Consider the following 23,600-nt stretch of genomic DNA (forward strand, 5'->3'; position numbering starts at 1 on the left):
TGTATTCCATTCAAAAGTAGCAATTGACTTTTCCAATCCATAACTGTTCATTAGGCATTGTTTGATTAATATTAAATGTTACATGTTATATATGTGTTGAATATTTAGAAAACCTTTCCAATTTTTCTGCAGTGTAATAAAATGAATCACTAAAATCCTTCCTTTTTATACCATGCTACGCTTGTCCATTTTTAGTCACAGTCCACAAATAGAGTAGAGACATAGCCAGCAGAGGACTCAGACTTAGTTTTAAGCATAGGATGAAGAATTAATTTTAGTGAATGCACCTTCCATTTATACTGACATTTAGACTGAGTATATAGTATACCATAGTATACTATATATAATATGGTACTTATATTCAAACATATGGTTCTCAGCTGGATTGGAGGTTTTGTTATCACCAGCAATCAATGACACTGTGAGGATGACTGTAAATGTGGCTTCTCTCCAAATAATTACTTGTTAATTAGATTGTCTCTGTGTAAGTATTATAAGGCTATTCCTAATTGATGTAATCGGCATTTCTTTATACATACAATATAGGGCAAGCTCTCAGACTGTAATTTGGTTTTACCTTTTGGTTACAGTTAAATGCAAATGGTTAATTGCATTTTATTTGAATAGACTGGAAAAAATATACAAATAGTCCCTGCTCACCAGCTGAGAATTGGTGCTACTATATTTGTTTAACCCTCACATGAGCCACTGCTCCTTCTCTTTGTTGAACTGTTCTATCCAGTTTCGTGTGAGCTCCAGGAAGTGCTCTGGTCCATGGGGCTGGTAGTCCAAGTACACCCTGCTCACAGTCTTCTTTGGGACCGCCCTTTCTATCTGCGTCCCTTCATGCCATTCATTAAAGGATGTTATAGTTACCATCTCTGGCCGCACGTTTAACGCAGCTTGCAGGGCTGTTTCATAATACCGCCCGTTCACCCTATTCCTTGTGTTATGATTGTTCCAAGGCCTTATACTGGTGTCTATGTACCCTGGCCCCACACTCGGAATGAACAGTAGATTATTGGCATCACAAAATGCCTTGATTGCTTTCCAGTTGTGGTGAGACGATCCAAAGGAGAAGCCATTGGAGGCGAAGTAGGTGTACATGCCATCAAAGCCTGCAGCTAAGATGTCATGCTTGTGGCGCTCCTCGACAATCAGGGCGATGAAGAGGGAGTCATAGACTGAGGCGCGGAGGCTGTGGGAGCCCGTGGGAGACAGCAGCTCCGACCACGACTCGGGGGAGGTGAGGTAAGAGTCGTAGATGTAGAACAAAGGCATGCTCTTTCCATTGCTGGTGGTGAACTTGTAGAAAGCTCCGTGGTCCCCATATCTGTTAAATAGGATATGACACATCAAAAAATAACACAGGCATTATCAACTGAAATCTGTACTGGCCTTTTACAATGTTTGGACCCAGAGGCATACCACCAGTATTTTTTTAAGTATTGAACTTCCACTAAACTAATCAGTCAAATTTCACACAATACTGCAAACCAACTTAAAATAGCTTAATTCGTCAGTATATCAGAGACTATAGACCCTAACCCTTTTTTCAGGAATTACACATAAAGCCTTGCATGTTAACTTTACATTATTTTTATGTTGTACAAAAAATAAAGCTATAGCGTCAAAGTAGTTTAAAGAATGACTTTTTCTGGACCCTTCGTTTTTAATTCTTCAATTTATATTATCCATAGCAGAAAAGTTTGGATGCCACCCTCTACATTAAAATGCCTAAAAAAGAAATCTACTACAAACACAAGGGGTCAGTAAAGTACAAATTATATCCTATAGTGGACTAAAGGGCTTCCACTTTTTTCATTAGAACTATAGAATATGCTGTAAAGTTTGAAAGGAAATTATTTTGAGCAGCATATTTCCTGTTGCTACACCATTACTTGCTGTTGGGTAGTAGGTCCACCTACCTGTCAATGATGTACTTGACATTGTCATGCACACTCTGGTCATTCCGCCCATGATATGCCTGGATATGGAACGTTACCTGAGAAAATACATAACAACACATTATGATTCACTCATTATATCACATTATGTAGATACCGCCATCAGCACTTCAGGTGACCTTATGGTAACTATTGACAACAAGTCAATCTGTTCATGTCTCTAGGGACTCATCTCATAGAGCACTGACAAATGATACTTCATACATAATCAAAGTTTGGGGGATAGCCAGAAAGAATATGAGTCAATAGAAAGTGATAATAATGGTGTGAAAGAGGTCTAAATGCAACAATGTGCCAAGGTCAGAGCACTTTCTATTAATCTTTGGTTATTTTCACAGTACAGTATAGTATGTTGGGATACTATGCCATATTTAAGTTAACATAGATCGACATTTCATTGATTGCAGAAACTGCCCTTTTCTAAATGTCTTTTTTTGTTACAGTGTTCTCCTGGCCTGGTGCATAATGTGTATAATGTATGTATGTAGAATGTAAAATAGGCTCCTAATACATTGTTTTGATATTTTGATATTGGTACTTAGATGGGAGACCGCTGGAAAAACCAGGTGCCACAGTGGGGTGTTGTGTCCTTAGGCAAGGCACTTCACCCACATTCCCCAGTATGAATGTGTAAGACTGTAAAGCATCTTTGAGTGTCCAATGAATTGAATTGAATTCATTATCATTATTATTATTATTATTATTATTATTATTACACAGTGGCCCAGCGTTCTCTGAAGATAGGTTTTAAACATGTTTGCAGCATAGTCCACAAGCCACTCACAGTCTGGTCTGAAGGGCTGTAGCTGTAGCTAACTTAACAGATTTAAACTGTATTCTATGATCACTACATTAATGGCAGTGCTTACACAACACCTCACCAGTCGTGGACAAAAACACTAGAGAGCAAGGGGCCCAAGAAGTGCTTAATTTGAAGCTTTCAAATTCATCTTGAGAATTCAGTGACTTTTAATAATGGATGTTGAAAGTGGAATACAGTTTCAGTTGAGTGTCCAGTGGGAACAGTTTGAAGAAAGCACATTTCCTCTTAACATCTACATCTTAATGGAAGACTTCAAAGAATTACTTTCAAAAATTGACTTGAAACTGTATTGTTTTGATTTATAATAAGATGGAAAAGGAAAAGCTGAAATGGTTATTTTTGTAACTCATGAAGAGTTAGAAGTGAAAATGGGGCTCTTGGCTGTGGATGTCACCCTGACTTTGATCATTTTATTTGTAGATTGCCATTACTGGCAAATATTTTTAGGTGGCAGATAATTTGTCCATGGTTGTCACCTGGATAATGAAAAGTCAACTTCTGAGGTGAATGGGATTTAAAAATTTAATAATTTGTTTAAAAAATAAAAATAAAGTAAAAAATGAGATGCTTCAGCCTAGCATAAACCACAAAGGTTACTTCTCAATCAAAACTTTGAAGTTATTGATTGAAAAACAACTAAAATGCAGTCTTATTTTTGTAGAAGTAGGTGTATTTATGACGCCAAAACCTTTTTTATAGAATTTACTGCACTGTTCAACTGATAGTATTTAACATAGACACTTACCAGTGAATGTCTAGATCAGGGCCATAGACTGTATAAAGAACTGGACTAACAGAGTGTGACATCACCCATAGCGTTCGGCTCCAGCCAAATGAAACCCATCGAGGCTAGAGCAGTTATAGGGACGAATTTGGAGCCGAGTTCCATATTTGGCATTTCGATGAGTATCATAGGAACTAATGAGCCAGTCCAGAGCGAGGCTGTTGAAGCAGGGGGTGGGCGCTTAGCAATGCTGTCAGTAAAACCTCTTACTGACGCTAGTAGGAGTGACCTAGGGGAAAGAAGTCTCCTTATTTGTCTGTTATTGATGTTCGTATCTTGATTTACAGACAAAGTAGCCAAATAAATACATCAGGATCATGTAGTGCAGATTAGTATGAGCATTTTAAGACCAAAATGACGAGCCTGACAACAGCAGTTACAGAGAGTGGGGCAACAGTGTTTCAATAGAAAGAGAATTGGGGCCAGAGCCTATAGCACCAGAAGCACACCCATGCTCACTTCCTTTTTGGAATGCATCAGCTAGCGGATTAGCTATGTCCATTTATGTCCATTTATATATATAGTCTATGATCGGGGCTCTGTTGCAAGGTTAGTTCAGTGCCTTAGCAGTGGTCTAGGTGCTGCACCTTTTATTGTACATTTGGTTTTGCTGTTGGTTGGTTGGTTGGTTGGTTGGTTGGTTGGTTAGTTAGTTGGTTGGTTTTACAGTTAAAGCATTCTGATCGCTCATTGAAATATAGGTGAATGCACTTGAACTGAATAGCTGATTGTACAAAATTCTTGCAATATTTGATCCACACACTACTGACCTATGAATCTTGATGTTAGAAGTAAATTAGACTGAGATTTTGAACACCAAACACTGACATCCACCTCAAATCTCCCCGACCTGGTTTCTGTTGAGCTGACTAGAACATTGCACTACGTCATGCTCCCAGAACAACAAAAACACTGGACACAAAGTCCCACTGATGACCCAAACAAAGGTCATTATTTGAAAAAAATGCACTTTATAAGGCAATGTCACTTTCGCTTAGCATTCAGTGCCAGCTAGCATACAGCAGTGAGGTTGCAGAAGGCTAAATGTAGCTCCAATCTGGGAATAAGACCCTATTGAGGGTCACCCATGGGACATATATTCCCTAGAGTGCATGGCCTACATACAGGATGCAACAAGCGCCCCAGAGGGCTTACAGTGTTCAGTCATGGGACCTATAGCTTGCCCCTGTTTGTAAAGTACAAATTCACACATGTTGTAATTTGCAGTATATATGATAGAAGTTGTACATTTTTTTGTTTGTAATTTGTAGTTATAATGTTTGTCGTTTGTAGTTATAATGATTTATTGTATTCTACCATTCTGATTGTTCATCTTATTAGCATTTCAAATGATAACCCCAAACAATGTGCAACACCTCATACTAAAGGTAATATTACTTCAGTGCTATGGCAGTCTAGTAGTCATGCTCATTCTGTCTGTGAAATTAATTAAACAATCGAATAACATACTTTTCAAGACAAGGTATAATATGCTCAGGTGTGATCAGCAAAATTTTAGCCATTAATTGGTATTTAGCTGAGTGCTTATATCAGTACATGCATACATTGCATACATTATAAATTAAACTGCTCCACTAATGTTTTCTGTATTTTCAGTTAGAGAAAGTTACTGTATTTGATTGACCATCTCATCAACACACTCTTGTACAGTAACAGTTGCATAGTTGTGAATAAAATTTAAAACCTGACAGACAAGGACATTTCCATGACTTGAATTGCATTATAGTTCTTTTTAAAAGCACCCTTCAGATAGTGTTCTTTCCCTGCCTGGGTTACCATCTGTCCACTTCCTCACTCCCCCGCTTATCTCCCCTTCACTCTGCCCTTTATGGAGAGAAGGAGCAAGAAAATTATTTAAGGTAGCTGCTTCCCAAGAATTAGATGCTAATGATGGGAGCCAAAGTTCTCTACCTTGTCAGCATATTCTGCATTTATGCAAGAGGAAGCACTCCAAAGGTAAATGTCCTTTCTGCTCGGGGGAGTGAGAAGAATTGAAAATTAAAATAGTAGGTTGCTGATTCACTTGGCAAATCTAGATACAGTATACATATTTGCTTCACTTGGAGATGTCACAATGTCAAAGTATGGTGGGAGAAGAGAAGATGAAATTACAATTCCCAGTAGAAAAAATTCAAATTCTTCATGTATGGTTTCTTGATTATGTCTGGATTATATGAACGTAAATTCAATATTGAAACTGGCGACTGAAATAAGATAGGGGCTCATTAGCTTTCCAATTGAATAATCATCTAGAGAATCAAAACCAAATTTTTTACATTAACAACTTGGCCGTCATAACAATTCTTATCAGTTAAATCAATATTTATGTCTACATCTTTTCTGGGGGCACAGGTAGGTCATGTTTATGAAATTTAAAATCAAAATCCTATATACATCCTTTAATTAAAAATCTGAGAAGTAAGAATGAGTGTATGAATGTGTAGAAGAAAAGTGATGTCTCTTTAATTATTTTATAATGTGACAATATAAGATCTTAACATTATTATTATTATTGTTTATAATGATGCCTCCTATCTCTGTAAATTACAATTCAAAGTTGTTACTTAAAAGCGCGATGGTAACTTCAACTTTATAAAACGTAAAGGTATGACTGGTTTAATTAGGAATTAATTTGGACTGGAAACTCAAAATGAAGATGAAGATAAAGCTTATTTATTTTGCAGCATGATATATGCAGTGGCCGTGTCTGTACTGTAAACTATTTTGATGAGAGGCAGAGGGTCTGTCCTATTTGATATCCAAGGTTTCTTTTCTGTTTGACTACAGGCGAAGAAGTAATGTATAGTCTAAGATGCCTGGACAAGAAGCACAGTGTTAGCCATGCTACACTGCTCTGATGAGGGTTTCTCCCATAATGCTGTCAGGAGGAGCACTAATAGAGCAGATTGAATGCCATGCAAGATTGCCGTCAGTGACCCAGCAAGCATGGCATTAAAAAAGAAAAAAACATTGTAGGAGTATATATAGACACATAACCTTGTGCTGTAGGATTCATGTATTTAATCTTTTATCTAAACCTTATTAAAATATGTACATCCACTTCTTTACAGTTTTAGCTCTCTACAGCTTAAAATGTCACCTGTCAACACAGTCAAGCTACTCGGAGATGCATAATGTCTGGACTCATTTGTCAGTCTGTCCATCACTATAGTAAATAATATGGGACCCAGAGCTGATCCCAGATACACTTCCACCTTAGTCTTCAGTTAGTAGAATAGTGTAGTGTAATTTAACAGCCCTTTACCAACAGTGCAGTCTTCTGTGTAGAAGAGTGCAATGAACATACAATGTCAATAGTTCACAGTACACCAGTATTTTACCTACGGTATGGACACAGGAGAAGCACATTTCCTGAGAAGCACAGACCTCTACAAAGGGCCAGACTGAGTCAGATGTAAATATGATGGTTGAGAATTGTTATTAACTCTTTCTGGGACTCAGTGACACCGTACACTTTTGTTTGTCCATTTTGCTAAATAAATTATTATGTTTTAAGGTGGCTTGCAGCGAATGCAAGAAAACATTTCTTAGCCGAGGCATTAACCTCATGGTCACTACAGGCCGCCTTTATGCCTGAATTTAATTAAACTTTTATCATGAAAGAAGCCATGTACATGCAAGTCATAATCAACACATTTATTGCCTATGTTTTTATTGCCACCCTATTTCAGGGACAATGTGTGAGATGCCATTAGAAGCTAATGCCCTTCCATTTACTTATTCAACATGTATTGCATTATTTGATTATTTTCTATATAAAATAGCATTTGCTGTATTTCAAGCTTAGCACTTGTACTATTACATGTAGTCAGTGCATTATTAATGGCACCTGCTTTGACCGAAAAGCCTTAACAAGTGAGTCGTTCTTGTCATTGTGCATTATGTCACATACAGAGAAGGCTCACTTTGCTTCCTGGCCTGCACTTAAATAATGATCTGAGCATATGTGTACAACCCTCATACTTAATTCAACAAGACCTTAAAAGCACTGTTGGCACCCACTACCTCAAACAGTATATCGGCTAGAAAGGAATGTATATGCAGTGAAAAACTGCCAATTTGAGAGTGCCATACATGTTGTCTTTAATTATTACACAACCAAAGCATATGGCATCTGGCTTGTATCACATTACAATTGAGAATCCTTTGTTAATATTTGATAAGCAGAGAAAGCCGTAGTCTCCTTTAGTTTTATAAACATGTCCCGTTGTTCCTAAGTCACTACCCTACACTAGCCAAAAATGAAAGCAGTATTTTCTATCATAGTTCCTTAACTAATGCCCAATACTAGATAGTAGTGTGTATCCATTGTTTGTAGCACTCTGTAATTAAGTCTAATCCAAGTTATCCACGTACTGTTATTTGTTCATGTTTTATGCTAATGTTAGACACATGTAGGAAGTCGAATCCAGAATTTAAAGTTATGAACAACTCAGTCTCCCTTATAAAAACAAAGGCCAATACATTAACTATAAGCAGACTGACCTTTCTTTTCTTCATCAAGCTATTTTCCAGCCTAATTGGCATTAGGTCATGTGGTCCCTCCCTCAGCCTGTGCCTGGCCATGTGCTATAGAGCTCATTCACTCTAAACATCCAACAGTAGCTCCTTGACCTGCTTTTGCACTGGAAACACCCTATGCCAAGTGCCTGAGTAACACATATTCTTCTTCTGTCTGATGCCACATAAGCACTTTTATCCTTCCTTATGTAAACAAATTCTTTTACCAGGCTCAAGAGTACCTATTGTGGCATACATTTATTTTCTAGACTATATTCTTACTATACAAATATTAGCTGAATTCACATGATGTACTTTATAACTTCTGTTGGAGAGTACAACACCTGCCTGTGTCCAAGGAGAGGTTATTGCTTTGCCAGAAATGCTAAGGGTCAGCTCTGTGGCGAGGTGACCCGCTCTCTGTAAGAATACATGTCTTTCAAGGTAATTTTAAGCAATAAAAATGCTTGAAATGGAATAAATGTAAGATCGATAACTTTAATGTCATATTAATGAACATTTCAGGAAAAGTAATGATATATTCAAAAAGACAAGCAGGTGGCAGTCCATCCATCAACAGTTTAATAGTTAAACGATTAAAGAAGACTTATTGTTCTTGTGTCCGCTATATAGTTATAATCTATGACACCCGTGGATCATTATGCTATAATGTGCACATTTTAAATCTCAATATTCATCTAAAATGAAAAAGAAACAAGTCTGCTGACTTCCGTGTCAGAAAACTGCAGTGCCCAATGGGAGCTGACGTCACCTTAACCATCATCACAACAAAGAGCTGTGTAGCTGCAGATCACACTAGCAGTTACGTGACGCTGCTGAATCCTACACATATCATTGAATAAGAAAATAAAATTGAAGAATAAAGTAGCATACTATAATAAAGTATAGAGCAGTGCCGGTGGCGTTGAAAACGGGGGCAATATGGTGTATAAGCGATTAAAGATTACTCAAACATGCACAGATCATTGTAAAAACAACTTTGAGATTGTAAATGAGAGTTAAATAAAAGCTCTGAAAAGCCAATTTTGTATAATAGGTTTGCTTTAAGGATATGGGTGCACAATTATAGTATGTTCACCAAATGTGAATATATCTTTCCATTGTACCATTCAACCTTTTTTAACTTGGACTCTCCATTATAAAGACCAAGCTGTTTTCTGTACATTACAGTCCTCTGGCGAAGTCTTCTTTAACAGTTTAACTACATTGCTGTCTCCTACTGTCAGACACACACAGTTTCACACTCAGCAAAGTCCTGATGCCTGTTTACCTTGAGGTTGTGTCTGTACGCTGCATCCAGGACAGCAGGTATCAGGTCCTCTGTGGGCTCACCATTGTCGTCAGCCAGACCAGGGGGATACCAGGACACCACCAGCACTCCTAACAAAGACGCACAAACTGTCATTGTTTATCTAACCGAGCGGGTTAAAAATGTTTACCATTTCCGGTTGGCAGATGGCACAGGTAACAGATGCACGATCTTCATGGAGAATGTTCTGTATGGCTTCAACTTTCTATTACCCAAGAAATCATGCAGGTGACACGCTACCTCCAGAAAATTACATACAGTACTTTAAATTTTGTAATAAACAAAAATTCAAACTTAAAACAAAAACAAATGACTCTACCACTCACTTTTCTCAGAATCACCTCACACGCAACAATCTCCACCATCCTAATTGCATCCATTCTTAAGCTACCCCTCAGCTCCCATCAGTCCACTATAAACCTGTCCACATTCTTTTACAGACCCATTTGCGCCCACTGAACTGCGCTTACTCTCACTCACATTGACTGCTGTACTATTGGCCCACTTTAGCGCTCCATTAACTTAATTACTTATTTTACAAACAGATGCCTCGAGGTTTGTCACTCTCTCAGGGCCCACCTCCGTAGCCCATAACACAAAGTCCACTTATGATTGATGAATGTGCACCCATCGTTCTCTGCCATATTTATTAAGTCAACTTTTAGCAGCAGTATTTCAACTGGAGTGTATGACAGCTCATAAATTGTTTCAGAAAAGTGCTTGTTCTTGCTTGGCACCCAAGGGGATTTGGCAAAGCGGCCCAAGTGCTAATTCATTAAACTTCTCAACTCACTAGAAACAGCAGATAAGATTACAATAGCAACTTTATCTATGGTAACATGGCACTTGCATTTAAAGGTGCGCTATGGCACTTGTCTAGTGCAGGGTACATCACCTGCTTGTCTCCATGGAGTGTTAATATTTTGCCTGGGATGTTCTGCAGCTTTAAACATATCTAAATGCAGATGTGCTAAAAAATAAATAAATAAATAATCATAAATTTAAAAAAAATCATGCATTCTTACAATGAGCCTCTTCAGATCTGACCTGTAACTTGACCTGGTAGCATCACCTACTTGTCACTATAGGGATAAATGAGTTTAATGTCACAGTCTGGAAAATTATAGACAAAGCTATAACAGCAGATGATGGTTTAGTGCATCTTTAACACCAGATAGTGTGTGAGTAGTTTTGTTTTTTCTTTGGGTGGGATAATGAGTTAAAAATTAACTATACTACTTTACTGGTAGTGTTACATTATGATTCAGTGCTTCTTCATTTAATGTAGCTCTATGCTCAAATAAAGATACTTTATCCCACCCACTCCTCCTATTGGTCTGCCTCCAGCATGCTAGATGGCAGGTGGGTTTACCCAATCACAGTAAGAACTTTCAGAAGCAGCAGATGGCTTTAGTTAACTCTAAAATAAAATAAAAAGTAACACCAAATATACATAGATCATGATAAAATACTAGATAAATATTTTATAACCCTTAATTTTAATGTGATGACTGGGCAATATGATTTTCCCTCTTGGACTGATCCATATGAAACCACATGATTTTACTGATATCATGGATTGTTGCTTAAAAATGACCAGGTGCACAGCCCAAATTTAAAATAGTAAAACTAGTAAACTAAAATAGTACTGATTTGGACAGTACTAAACATACATGGACTTACTGTTAATTTCTGACAGATGTCCATCACATTGATTAGTAACTAAGGTTCGGGAGCTCCTGTTCTTCATCTGCTAGTGCTCTTTCAGGGGGACACAGACAACACTCATTATACCACATGGTGTAAAATAAAACCACTGAGCCACAGGATGCAAACAGCTACAGATCATGTGAACACCAGAACAGACTGTTATACAACACCGAGCTTCTGCTGACTCTACAACTATAGAAACAAGTCAATAATGTATGATATTTAAATCGTTTGTGGTCTTGGAGGCTAACAATAGAACTAATTCATTACATAGTTAGTGTTGCTGAACTTCTAGAACATATTTGGATGTACCACATTATATTAAAGGTGCACCGTGTGACTTTTATAGTAGCGGTCTGAACTGTATGTCATTAAACTTATTTGTCTTGCAGGTGTTTTAATCCATTGTTATATTGCAGCATATTTTGAACAGTTAAATTTTAGTTTTCAAAATTAGCAAGAAATGCATCTTGGACTGGGATCTAAACACACTACTACACAGCCTGAATCTGTCTGTTCGCTCGTACTTGCGGGAGCTGTCCCTCGGACGCGTGGTGCTGAAATCGTTTGTGTTTCTTGAGTCTAGTGTGACTGCTAAGGGAATACATAATTCCACTGATATAGCTTATTCTACCATAAAGTCCACTTAAAAATACACTACCTGCAGCGGATGCTCCTATCTGCTCCATGTGGGACTCCAGAACGGCCGGGTCTCGGGAACTGTACGCGCCGAGCTCCGGGTAGAAGCTAGAACCTATGTCCTCCGGAGGCATATGTCTTCCTCTGGGATAACTGGCCGCGATTTTTGGGTCCCAATGCGGCACGAGAATGTGGTCCCAGTGGATATACTTCCCGTCCATCTGTGGTGCCCCGTACCAAGTGCTGTAAAATATATGGACATCATAGAACACGGCGCCGTCTGGACCGGAGTTTGACAGCGCCGCTTTGGTGTTTAGGGCTTGGGATTGACCTGGAGGTGCAGCCGGTAAAGTGGGGGGACGTGCAACAGAACGCCGGTCCAACTTGCCTCCTATTAGGGGTAAAAAGTCCAGTCCCAGATCCGAGATGCCATCAGTGGGTTTCAGCGTCCGGAGTCCCATCAAACTCCCGAATATGAAAAGCGTAAAAAGAAACAGGGCGATGCACGCTTTTCTGCGCAGACGGGCCATCTCCGGATCAAAACTGCAACTTCAAAAAGAGCTTTGTGAAGTGTCACGTGTCGAGCGGAACAGTTGCTACATGTTCGCAGCCTCCACTTGACGCAGAGCCTTGTCAACTTTCTCCTGCATTCTGCTGAGCTGGAGCGCGCACACCCCTTTCTCCGTCTCTATAAAAACTGACCAGTCTGGTGTGGGATTTCTACGGAAGCCCTGAGCGACAGGCGGGGAAAAATGGCGCATCACTTGGGCTCCATTTTCTAAGTTATTTTTTTCCCTGTGATAGGAAGTAAGCTAAAATAAATAAATAATTAAACACATACACGCAGTTTTACCTGTGTTGTGTTATTGAAATACTGCCTTTTTTAAGTTTTTCACACACACAAAAAAAGCCAATAAGTCACAATTTGGTCTTTTCATGAGTTTTGAGTCTTTTAACTTTTACTGGACTGAAGGTGTGTAAAGTTGTAGTGCAAGTTAGTGTCATAGCAGCATTACTATTTAGTTTTAAGATCGTATTTGCCAACTTGGCTATATATGCTTCAGCCTGTACAGTGTGTAATTGTGTAATTGTTGATTCATACTTACATATAAAATAAAGGTTATGAAAAGACAAGATAGTGGGCTTTTTAGTCAAAGTGAATATATACACTTAAAAAGCTCATTTGGGGAAATGGGTCTTGAACACCATCCTTTCACATCCAAACCTGGCCTCGCCTAATGCCTCACCTGATGAAATACACCTCCACTCAACCTTGTCTGCTTGACTTTGGCATTTAAACTAATATAGCTATTAGTCAAAAAAGGCCTGCAAGCTCACATCTGAGGGGAAAAATAAGAAAATGGAGCCCAAATTATGCGCCTTTTTTCCCCGCTTGCCGCTCAGGTCTTCCATACATCCGTGACGTGCCCTGCTGTTACCTAGGATGTTTTATTGAAGCCAATGTGGACAACAGCTGCACCAAAAAAAGCCGTCTAAAGATTATATTATTGTCACAATATGTTACTGTTATTAGTGAACAGAAATGCATGTAACACAAGGACAACAAACCACATCCATATCATCCACGCCATCAGATTCTCACAGGAGTGACTTCAAAGCAACACTGACCTCCAGTGGTGATTTTGCAGACCATAGTGTAGGCTACTACATAATCGATGCCGTTAGAACCCAAAAAGATGTAATGCATATAGGCTATTCACAGTTTCATAATTATACATGCAAATCACGGAGATGTATTAGGTAATCTATTGATCTGATCGTTATAAATGTTATTGTGTTTTCAAAATAAAGCGTTAATCACACAACAAAGATGAAAAGGCCTATTCCAAAAAAGCACTCTCCTTAATTCAATAAAAACAATAATGATCAACTCATCGTAACTTTTTGTGCACGGTCCCTGTGTAACACTGAGGAAACGCGCAATTTACCGCTTGTTTTTACCATAGTAAATAATACCATGGCCCTTATTGGCCATTTCTGGTGCTGTGTCAATGTACCCCGCAACCTACATACGACAAAGATGATGTGCTGCTCCAGCAGAGGTCGTTTTTCATAGGCCGCTAGCAACTGGCCTAAAGTCTTTAAGTGGGATGTATTATACACACTTCTAGATTTAAGTTCACACGCATTCTTTTAATAATAATAATATTAATAGTAATAATATTAATAATGTTATTATTATTATTATTATTATTATTATTATTATTATTATTATTATTATTATTATTGTTGTTGTTGTTGTTGTTGTTGTTGTCAATAATAATAATAATAATAATAATAATACTTTATTATGCATTATTTATAATTACCGACTTTTACGCGCGCATTTCCTTGTGTTTTGGCCCATCCATCATCCTCTCACAAGCGCCAGTCACACATGTGAACGTGTTATAATCAATCACTATCGATCACCGCGTAAGAACATCTTGGCTTGTTTTTATCCACCTCGTGTGTCTTTCTTGCGCTTTGCGTGCTTTTGTCCCGTTTAAAAAAAAAAAGAAGGAAAAAAAGACGCTCACACTTGACCTATCCCTGTTGCGCACATGTAAAAAATAAGAAGTAAGGCCTTTACCTCTGTGTAGAAGGCCTCAGCATCTGCATCAACTGGATAATGCAAACGCAAATTAAAACACTGCTGTAAGTTAGGATATTGGCCTGTGTTTTAGGCCAAAATCTAAACATGTTGGCCAACTGTAACACACAGAAGGATTGCAACATTTCGAAAAAAAGAAAAAAAAAAAGAATATATATATATATATGATTTTTATTTTATTTTATTATTATTCTTTAATTTAACGACCAGTAATTTCATTTTCAATTTGGCAATCTGGTAAATTGAAGTTTTTGTAATTGCAAGTAAGGCTGGTAGCGCTAGTTATTAGATAATACAACTCTTTGTTGTTCTTGTTTGGTTTTTTGTTTGGTTTTTTTTACGTCTCAACACTCACTTTGTTTTACCTACATTTTAACATGTGCTCAAGTCTTTGAGGACACATCTGGGCCTTTGCTTCCTATTACATATGCACTAGCCATACTTATACCTTGGGGAATATAAAGTTAATCACGTGGACATGACCAAGGGAGAGAGAGAGTGGATGCAGGGGTTCTTTTGATGAGATTGAGAATTGGTCATTTGTATTGACTAACAGAGCTGACCAGGAGCTGTACATTACCGCGGCGAAAGTGGCTGGCTATCACCATTACCATTATGGCTGAAGGTATGTTGAAGACTTCTCGCGCTTATCTCTGCTTCTCAAAGGGGCTGGGTCTCTTCGCGTTGTCTTCGTTTTCTTTTTTTTTTTTTTTTCTTTTTTTTTGGGGTGGAGAGGATTCTTCTTCAAATTACGAGGTGACCCCCCACCCCGCTCCGATCGCCACCCCTCCTCCTTCTCATTGTTTAGGGGGAATAGGTTGCCTGCCCCCTTTTGTTTACCTCCCTCTCCCGCTTTCCTTCTTGCTCTGCGGCTTCTGCTTTGTGCCGCATTTTGTATGAAAGTGGCGATCTGGGAGGATTACGCAGCTTGACGGTGCAAAAAAGGATACAGTTGCTTGGGTGCTGATTTGGACTCAAGGCAGGAGTGAAGACATGGGCTCTGTTTCTAACCAGGAATTCTCAGGTTTAGTAAAAATTAACTGTTTGTCAAAGTTTAATGCGCGTTAGTCAAAGTTCTGCGTAATTGGCCTTTTGAGCACATGGTTTTACGCACGTACTTTTAGTTTAGTGTGCGTTAAGGTTTCAGATGCACGGAGACTTATGCCGCGTTTTTTCAAGACTTGGTATCTAGGTTTGTTGTTGTTGAAAAGGGGTCGATACAACATGGCGTGTTGATTCCTTATCGATTTTATGCGTCAATGAAACTTGGCACAATTCTTTCACTGCTTCCATCCACTAAAACAATACCTTAAGTAACGATGTGTTTTCGTATGCTTTTGGTTGATTGTAGGAGTGTGCAAAACTGAAGAAGATGAGGGACCGAGCGCTGAGGAGGACTCGCAGTCGTTCCACGGGGTCGGAGTATGCAAGTGGTTTAACGTACGCATGGGCTTTGGCTTCCTGTCCATGACCAGCCGAGAGGGAGTGCCACTGGACGAACCGGTTGATGTGTTCGTCCATCAGGTAAGACCACGTATTCTCAAAACTGACCAAAACTTTTTCTACAATGGCAACAGCGTTTTGTATAGCTTCAGCCTAGTGGAAGTCTCTGGAGTAGCAGCACGTTTTGAAGACCTACCTCGTGGCAATTAACACTTTTATTATTTGGATAAAATAATAATAATGCTTTCCTAATAGTGCAGTGCAGTGTATTACACGAAATATGCTCCAACCTTAATAATTTAAATCTTTAGAGTAGGGTAGCCAATAAAGTAACTTAAATAAATAGTGATGGATGAATGAATGAATAGTGAGGATGGATCCTCATCCTCTTTCACTGTCCCTAAAACCTGCTCGTAATCTTCTAATGACTACATTTCTTAGAGTTTCTGAATGAGTTTGGCTTTAAATGATTCGTTTTTGGGGCATGACACATGCATTTTAAGTCCTGTAGTTGTATACGACTGATGAAAGAAGGTGTAAAGAGATGGGGGGGCTTCCATTGCTGATAAGATGAAGGCTTAGCATGTGAATGGGAAATAGGAGTCCCCACTAGCTACTCTTTCACCTCCAGGTTCCTGTCATAAAGTGATTAAAGGCTTTTGCTGTCTGCCGAGCACCCGTCTGCGTTTTGTGTACTACTTTTTAAGCTTAAAAGGGGAACAAGATCCCAGGGTTTATTTTGTTTAAAGTCATCAAACGATGACTGCTCCAGTGAAAGCCTCCAGCTGTGGAGAGATTTGTTTGCTTCTAAAGTTTTTCATTTTTCATTCACTTATTTATACAGGGAGAGCCCAATGAGGGCACCAGAGTCCCTTTAGCACCCTGTTAAAATTCAAAATAATACAAACAAAACAAATAACTACATAAGTCCATTTAAAATATTAAAAATAGGTGCAGGTGTGATTGTAAATGTTTATAAACAGATTATTAAAGTGCATTAGATATTAATTTATCCAGTTTTGCATAACTTTGTAATGTATACAATTTTTTTGGGAAGCATAATAACCAAAAGTTTTTTCAGTTCTCGTGCAGCCAGTTTTCAGATGTAGACAATCATGAGATCTTGTATTAAAAGTTCCTGTATCAAAGTTCAAAAAGCAAGTGAGGTATTCAGAGAGTCTATCATACATTTTATACAGTTTTGTTCTCTTCTGGCAGATAGCGATGGCCAGTCTATTTTTTCATAGAGTGCACAATGATGGGTTTTAAATTCGTCACCTGTTATGAAACGAAGGGCTGAGTGAAAAAGTGGATCTAAAGGTTTCAAAGTAAAAGTTGAAGTCTGCATGTAGTTATTATATCTCCGTTAGCTAGTATAGAAAGAAAGGTTGCTTGAACAAATTCTTTTCTATAATTCAATGGGATACAGGATTTGTTTCTATAATAAAAGGATAATTTTTATTTTACACTGTTACATAATTACAAGTTATATATTTTAAAGTGTACATTTTCGTCAACCCAAAACCCAACATATTTATAGGTGGTGACTCTTTCAATCAATGTACCATTTAGTGTATAAGGATTTGTAGCTTGCATGTTACTTAAATGTTTTTAGAAAAAAATGTAAAATGATTAAAATTTGTCTAGTGTTATTTGCTTTGGATGTACTATTGGCTAAGTGCTTGAATTGTTTCACCACTTTAATTGAATTGTTGCACCTACTTTAATTTAACCACACAAGCGTTATCATCACATTGTTCAGTGTTTTGATCCCAAGACAGTATAATTTGGCGTTTGGGAGTCGTATGATTCTTAAAATCTTCACCATTATAGCTGTATAAGGAATGAAAAAAATGCATAATTTCCACTGGTAATAAGCTCAAACGAAACCTCACTAAAATAAACAAAACTTGTTAAACCAATTCCCTGCATGCAGGATATAATTCTACCAAGTTCCAAGCATATGTAAAATAATTTTGTAACCATGGCTGCTAAATTAGTTTAAGCCTCCTGATGTGACCGTGAATGTGGGCATGTGTGATGGATGCTTTGAGGTTATAACCATGTAAAGGGCCTCCAACCTGAAATTAGCGGCCGCGTGTCAAGAAAAATGAACTCCCAGGATCCAGTGGCCTTTGTGCAGGTGGACAAAAGAGCCACGCATCCGAATGAAGCACCCCTCGGCCGTGACCGAGCCCCTCATTGTCCCCCGCGGCTCTGATGTCTTTCTCAGCCCACTCCACTACAGACACATTCTCCTTTCAGCCTACTACAGAGCCTACTAATAGCTCAATAGGGGGCATCTACAGGGCCCACCTATGTCTTCTACCTGGGAGTGCTCCATAACACAGTGTGCACATGTGGCCAGTGTGGGTCCGTTATGCAGTATGGGGGTGGGCTAGGAAGGTCACACATGAGAGAGGAAGTGGGTTAACGGTCATCAGTGCACAGGCCTGATGGAAATGGGGCTCATTGAGCATGTTGCCACTCAAATGTCAAGGCACACCAGTTGTGTTCTGGTAGCTCTCTGCAACAACTAAAAACATTCTTGCATAAGTTGTGCAGTTAAAGCCTTCAAAAGACTGTGATGCTACCATTGTGGTTATTTTTCTGACTGAAAAAAAATTGTTCAAGTTTTAGTTTCAGCTCAACTGTCCCCTAAAGGCAGTATAAATGCAGCTTCTTGTGAGGAGTTCAGCTCAAAACATCGTTGTTAATTCATATTTACATTACAAGAAACAGATACAAAAGGGCATTAGACAAAAGATCACATCACGACAATTTTATAATATGAATGCAACATCATTGATCTTGTGTCTGTGTCAACACAGCAACAAAAAGTTGTGACAATTTAATCCTGCCACCTTCTCTAAGGGAATTTTGAGCAAGGGATTTCCCAATGTTTTGTTTGCAGTCTACAAAGTTTTATCCTTGAGTCGACACCACGCCTCTTTCTATCTCTTTCTATTAGTACTCGGAAGTGTACCTGGCAAAACAAGCAGAGGGGAAGAATTTCAAAGGGCCGTTTTAGGTGAAACTGAACTAGTACTGCAAGAGAGAGTACCATGCAGGACGCAATTAGGTTAGCTAGTTATTTGAACCATTATAACAGTCCGCTACTGATGCAAATCCTATCACCTGTGTAAAACATTGGTCTTCCAACATTTTTATCTTGCATGTCTCTACCCAAAAACTATCCAAAGAATGTCACCCTGACCCCCTACCTTCCAGAGGAGCCATTCTGCCTTCTCACCCTGCCCCCCAGCCCGAGTGCTAACCCCAGCATCCTGCCCGTTAGGGTTTGTGCTGCTGGTCACTGTGTTAGTGGAGCTTTGTGATGTGGGTGGGAAGAGCACTGGGGGTGGGGGCTGCAGTGTGGAATGCTGTTCCTCTGGAGGGGGAAGGGTTGAAGGTTATCCTCATCAGGTTTACTGGTCAAACATGGAAAAAAGACTAAAGCAACATTTATGACCAGTGTCTTTGGTAGGCTTAAGTAAATAAACTCTTTCTGAGGATGAAAAGCGTCACAGTGGTTTCATCTCAGGTGAGGCAGAAAAAGCCTTCAGAGACCTGAAGCCTAATCTGGCCTGATAATGAAGGAAAGGTGAAAGGATCAGCAGACTGTGAGGGCTTAACATGTCACATCCTAAAATAAGGCTTAGTATGCCACATCATATAGTCAATAAACAATTTGTATCAAAGAAATGTGTATAAACAAAGTACTAAGAACATTTTGCTGCTGTTCTCATTTTAGAGCAAGTTGCACATGGATGGCTTCCGAAGTCTGAAAGAAGGTGAGGATGTCGAATTTACATTCAAGAAGTCCTCAAAGGGCCTTGAGTCTCAGCGAGTCACTGGACCTGGTGGTATCCACTGTGTGGGCAGTGAGAGAAGACCAAAGGGCAAGAAGGTTCAGAAGCGACGCTCCAAAGGAGACAGGTGAGATGGGGCACTGTAACAAAGTCAAAAATTTGATCTTGTGGCTATATATATACATACATACATACATACATACATACATACATACATACATACATACATACATACATACATACATACATACATACATACATACATACATACATACATACATACATACACACATACATACATACATACACACATACATACATACATACATATATGGGATGCAATTTATGTATTCATTTTTACTCAAAACAAGGATGTTTTGAGTGTCCTTATTTTCCTTCCTGGAACCCAGCCCCCATATCTGTCTGCAGGAAGGGTCATACCAGCATCCCTGACGTGTGACCTGGATCGATAACTGTTTAAATCGGCAAGTCCCTAGTGAATTCACACCCTGCCCAAATCCACTGATATGATTAGTAGCCCAAAAACTCTGCTCACAACTTGGAAAACCATTTATTACACAAGATGAATAACGCGCACAGTTAGTTTAGTTGAGCCAAATTCTATTGTACTAAGAATCTGGGTGTTTTGTCACTTTTGTTGAACTATTAATATGGTGCTTGGTTAGAAGAAACTTCACCCCATCTGTCAGTACTGATTAGATCCAGAGAGTAGTCAGTGTGAGAGCGGAGATCATTACCGCCTCAAAGAGTCCTGAGAGGCCCAGTGCAGTTCAATAACTCACTCTCTATTCTCAGATGCCTAAATAAGTTCACATGCAGATTAGAATTTTCAAAGAAGTTGATAATGTTCATCCTATGATTAATTTTTTTTTTTATCTTTACATTCTGCTCCCAAGTGCATGGTTTGGACCAACCATGTTATGAAGTGCACACCTCATAGACCACCTTAGTGGTATACATATGACCAAAGGAGGGAAACGATCCTGTCCATTTAATTGATAACAGATGCAAGAGCCTGGGCAAAGAGGTGAAAGGTTACTGTTGTCATAGCAACCATGTATGAGTAAATGCAAGATAGTTGGGGGCTGGGTTGGAAAGCAGGGTTAGAGAACTGAAGAGAGGGTGGGAGGGTCAGGGTTCAGAGGTCATTACTGCAGCTTTTTTAGACAAAGGAGCACTTCCCCTTCCCTCCTCTTCACTCCTGATGGACACTGTTGTATGCTGCTCGTGCCATGTGATGGTGTAGACCTTGATCAACCCAACAGCCATTGCCACAAAGAGGCTGTGACCTCTTCTGCAGCCGCCTGTCCAAAACTCATCTGCCACCAAAATGGTGGCACACAGTGACTGACCACTGCACGCCCACCACCCATCTGTCTTACGCCCTGCGCACGTGGCTTTTCTATAGACACTATTTGAACAGCAGCAGTGAATGTCGACCCTCGTGGCTCCTGCTGACCTGCTATAGTGCTCTGTGCTGGAGTTCAATGCCAATGAAATGGGTGTCTTACTTCAAAAAGACAAATACCAAACACTGACATCTGGACAAGTGACCCTAGTCATTCTTATGACTTATGTCTTTTGTTTTCTGTAAAGTATAGACAAGAAAACACAGCCATAAGCACCATTGAAGAATATAGTTACTGGTTATTCTTGAATATGAATTTTCCTTCTTGTCTTTTATTTATTTTGTAATAATTCAACACTAGACAGCACTGCCGTGCATCTCCCAGTTTAGACTCTCCTTCTTCTCTCCATGGCTTTTGTGTTAATTGCAAATTTAACGATCTAGTCCTCAAGTTTTAGGAATCTATCTTATGACCAATTTACCATTTTTTATTTACCATATTATAATAAATGGCAACAATAATGTGGTGTTTTACAGTGTACAAATATAATGGAAAATTTAGTTAGAGCATTTTGCAAGTTAATTGTGAATTTTCACATTTAAGCTTGATTTATAGAGCGATGACCTGGGATGCCCCAGCTGAACCTGTGTCACAACAAATGTGTTTTAAATGGAAATGCTGCCATCTAGGGGTGAAGGTTTTTTTTTTCTACTTTTAACCAAAAATCTTTGTGTTTCTTCTAGGTGCTATAACTGTGGAGGCCTAGACCACCATGCTAAAGAATGCAAGCTGCCACCTCAGCCCAAAAAGTGCCATTTCTGTCAAAGCATCGATCACATGGTTGCCCAGTGCCCAATCAAAGCACAAAGTTCTCAGGGAAAGCCTTCGAGTGAGGAGGAACAAAGTCAACTGGCACCACCTTCAGAAATGACAGATTAAACCAGGAACAGAGCAACTCTGAAACCCGGGGCAGCAAAGAAGCCAATCACACTGCTTTGATGAAGATATGGGACATGCTCTCCAATTCCTGTTGAAGCTGCTTTTGAAACTACCTCAGGTTGAGATTGCTCATTTAGAGCTTTTTTTTCTTTCATTTTGGTATAATACTCAGGAATACTGCTGTGATATTGCACTCAGGATTTGTTCTCAGGACTCTCTCTAAATGTTGGATCCACTGTTGATAGAGGGGCTAGACAGACTATAGTGATCATTGCCAGGATTAATAGCATTGTCCGCACATTTAAGAACAGAGCTTCCATTTGCCTGCCTTACAGTTTGCTTTCTGACTCTTACACCTCACTGTCCGAAGCCAAGGATGAGGCAGTTGGTACCTCTGTGATGAATGTTAGTTTCAAATCATATGGGAAAGGGGTGGGTGGGTTTGGGGTCTATCTACAAGCAATGTAGTGGCGTCTGCCAATTTTGCAACTGACCATCCAGATTTCATGGGGCACAAATGAATGTCAGACCAGAAGCAGTCACCTACTTTTGGTCAGTTGTTGTTGTTTTGTTTTTGTTTTTTATTTCATTGTTGTCACAGCGCACTCTGCTGGCTGCTGTGCACAGTCTACCTCATTTTTGCGTTTGCCTATATTTGCTCAAAACACCTCACTGGAGAATGTGATTAAGATTAAATCAAATCCTTTGCACTACAGAGTTGATACACATGGGCATTTGAAGGCTGCCTCTTTGGAGCTAGAATCTGTAGTACCATATTTTTATGCTTTCTCTGTCAAACACTGCTGCTAAGGACCACAGTATGGATTTGATTCAATGTTGATTTGACTATATTATACAATACTCTACCTCAACAATATACTTGACCTGTTCTTGGATCCAACAAGCTCTTTTCTTGATACTTGAATAAATTGGACAGAGTCAGATCAGATTTTACCAGTGGGATGGCTGGTGTTTAGTTTTTATCAGGTTCGATCTATTTCTAGGTAGTTATTTAAGACAGTACCTCCCTATGGCCTTGGGAAGGGTCATTGAGCAGGAACACCAACGCTACACGGAGGAGCATGTAGAACTAGCTAGCTATTCAGCAATTTACTCCCGTTTTACAGGAGAAGCTGAGCAGACATCCCACTAATATATATGTAAAATTTATTTTTTAAATATCATACTACTTATTTATTTTCATCCAAATTTCTTGATACATTTCATCAGATTTCAAGCCTGTTTATATATCTGGTAACACATTTCAACACGTTTCTATGTTATTCTTAAAGTACTTCAGACCTGTCACAATATTTGTACTATGGAGCTCAACTTTAACCTCCCACAACTTGGTTACAAAATTAAAGGTTTCTAAAAATTTGTGCTAATACATTTTGCCAAGCTGTCCGCATTAGGGACATTAGTAACCACATTGCTGGTTAGCTTCAGGGTGCCTTTAAATTCTTAGAATTGAACATTTTCAAAAAGTCTACGTGAAAAAACAGTTGTGAAATTCACTTCCAGATCTACAGTGAGCTTTGAAGTGGGCAGGACTGTTGAGCTCCATTTAACGTATTGTAAAGCTAGACAGTATTCTGTAGTGGCACGTAGTATAATACGACTTAAG

General features: G+C 39.0%; 2 protein-coding genes across 2 annotated transcripts; one reads left to right on the top strand and one right to left on the bottom strand.

Annotated features, from left to right (window-relative positions):
• Nucleotides 1-696: 696 nt before the first annotated feature.
• Nucleotides 697-12,325, bottom strand: LOC117384064 (glycoprotein endo-alpha-1,2-mannosidase-like protein). The gene is made up of 4 exons (XM_033981333.2): nucleotides 11,818-12,325; nucleotides 9,408-9,517; nucleotides 1,929-2,005; nucleotides 697-1,333 (listed from the first exon to the last, which is right to left on the bottom strand). The coding sequence occupies exons 1-4, from the start codon at nucleotides 12,323-12,325 to the stop codon at nucleotides 697-699; spliced, it is 1,332 nt and encodes a 443-aa protein (XP_033837224.1).
• Nucleotides 12,326-15,304: 2,979 nt separating this feature from the next.
• lin28aa (lin-28 homolog Aa) lies at nucleotides 15,305-22,270 on the top strand. The gene is made up of 4 exons (XM_055227799.1): nucleotides 15,305-15,433; nucleotides 15,761-15,933; nucleotides 19,607-19,791; nucleotides 21,778-22,270. The coding sequence occupies exons 1-4, from the start codon at nucleotides 15,403-15,405 to the stop codon at nucleotides 21,971-21,973; spliced, it is 585 nt and encodes a 194-aa protein (XP_055083774.1). The 5' UTR covers nucleotides 15,305-15,402; the 3' UTR covers nucleotides 21,974-22,270.
• Nucleotides 22,271-23,600: the final 1,330 nt, after the last annotated feature.

Source organism: Periophthalmus magnuspinnatus, chromosome 16, assembly GCF_009829125.3.
Source record: "Periophthalmus magnuspinnatus isolate fPerMag1 chromosome 16, fPerMag1.2.pri, whole genome shotgun sequence".
Taxonomy (NCBI): Eukaryota; Metazoa; Chordata; class Actinopteri; order Gobiiformes; family Gobiidae; genus Periophthalmus; species Periophthalmus magnuspinnatus.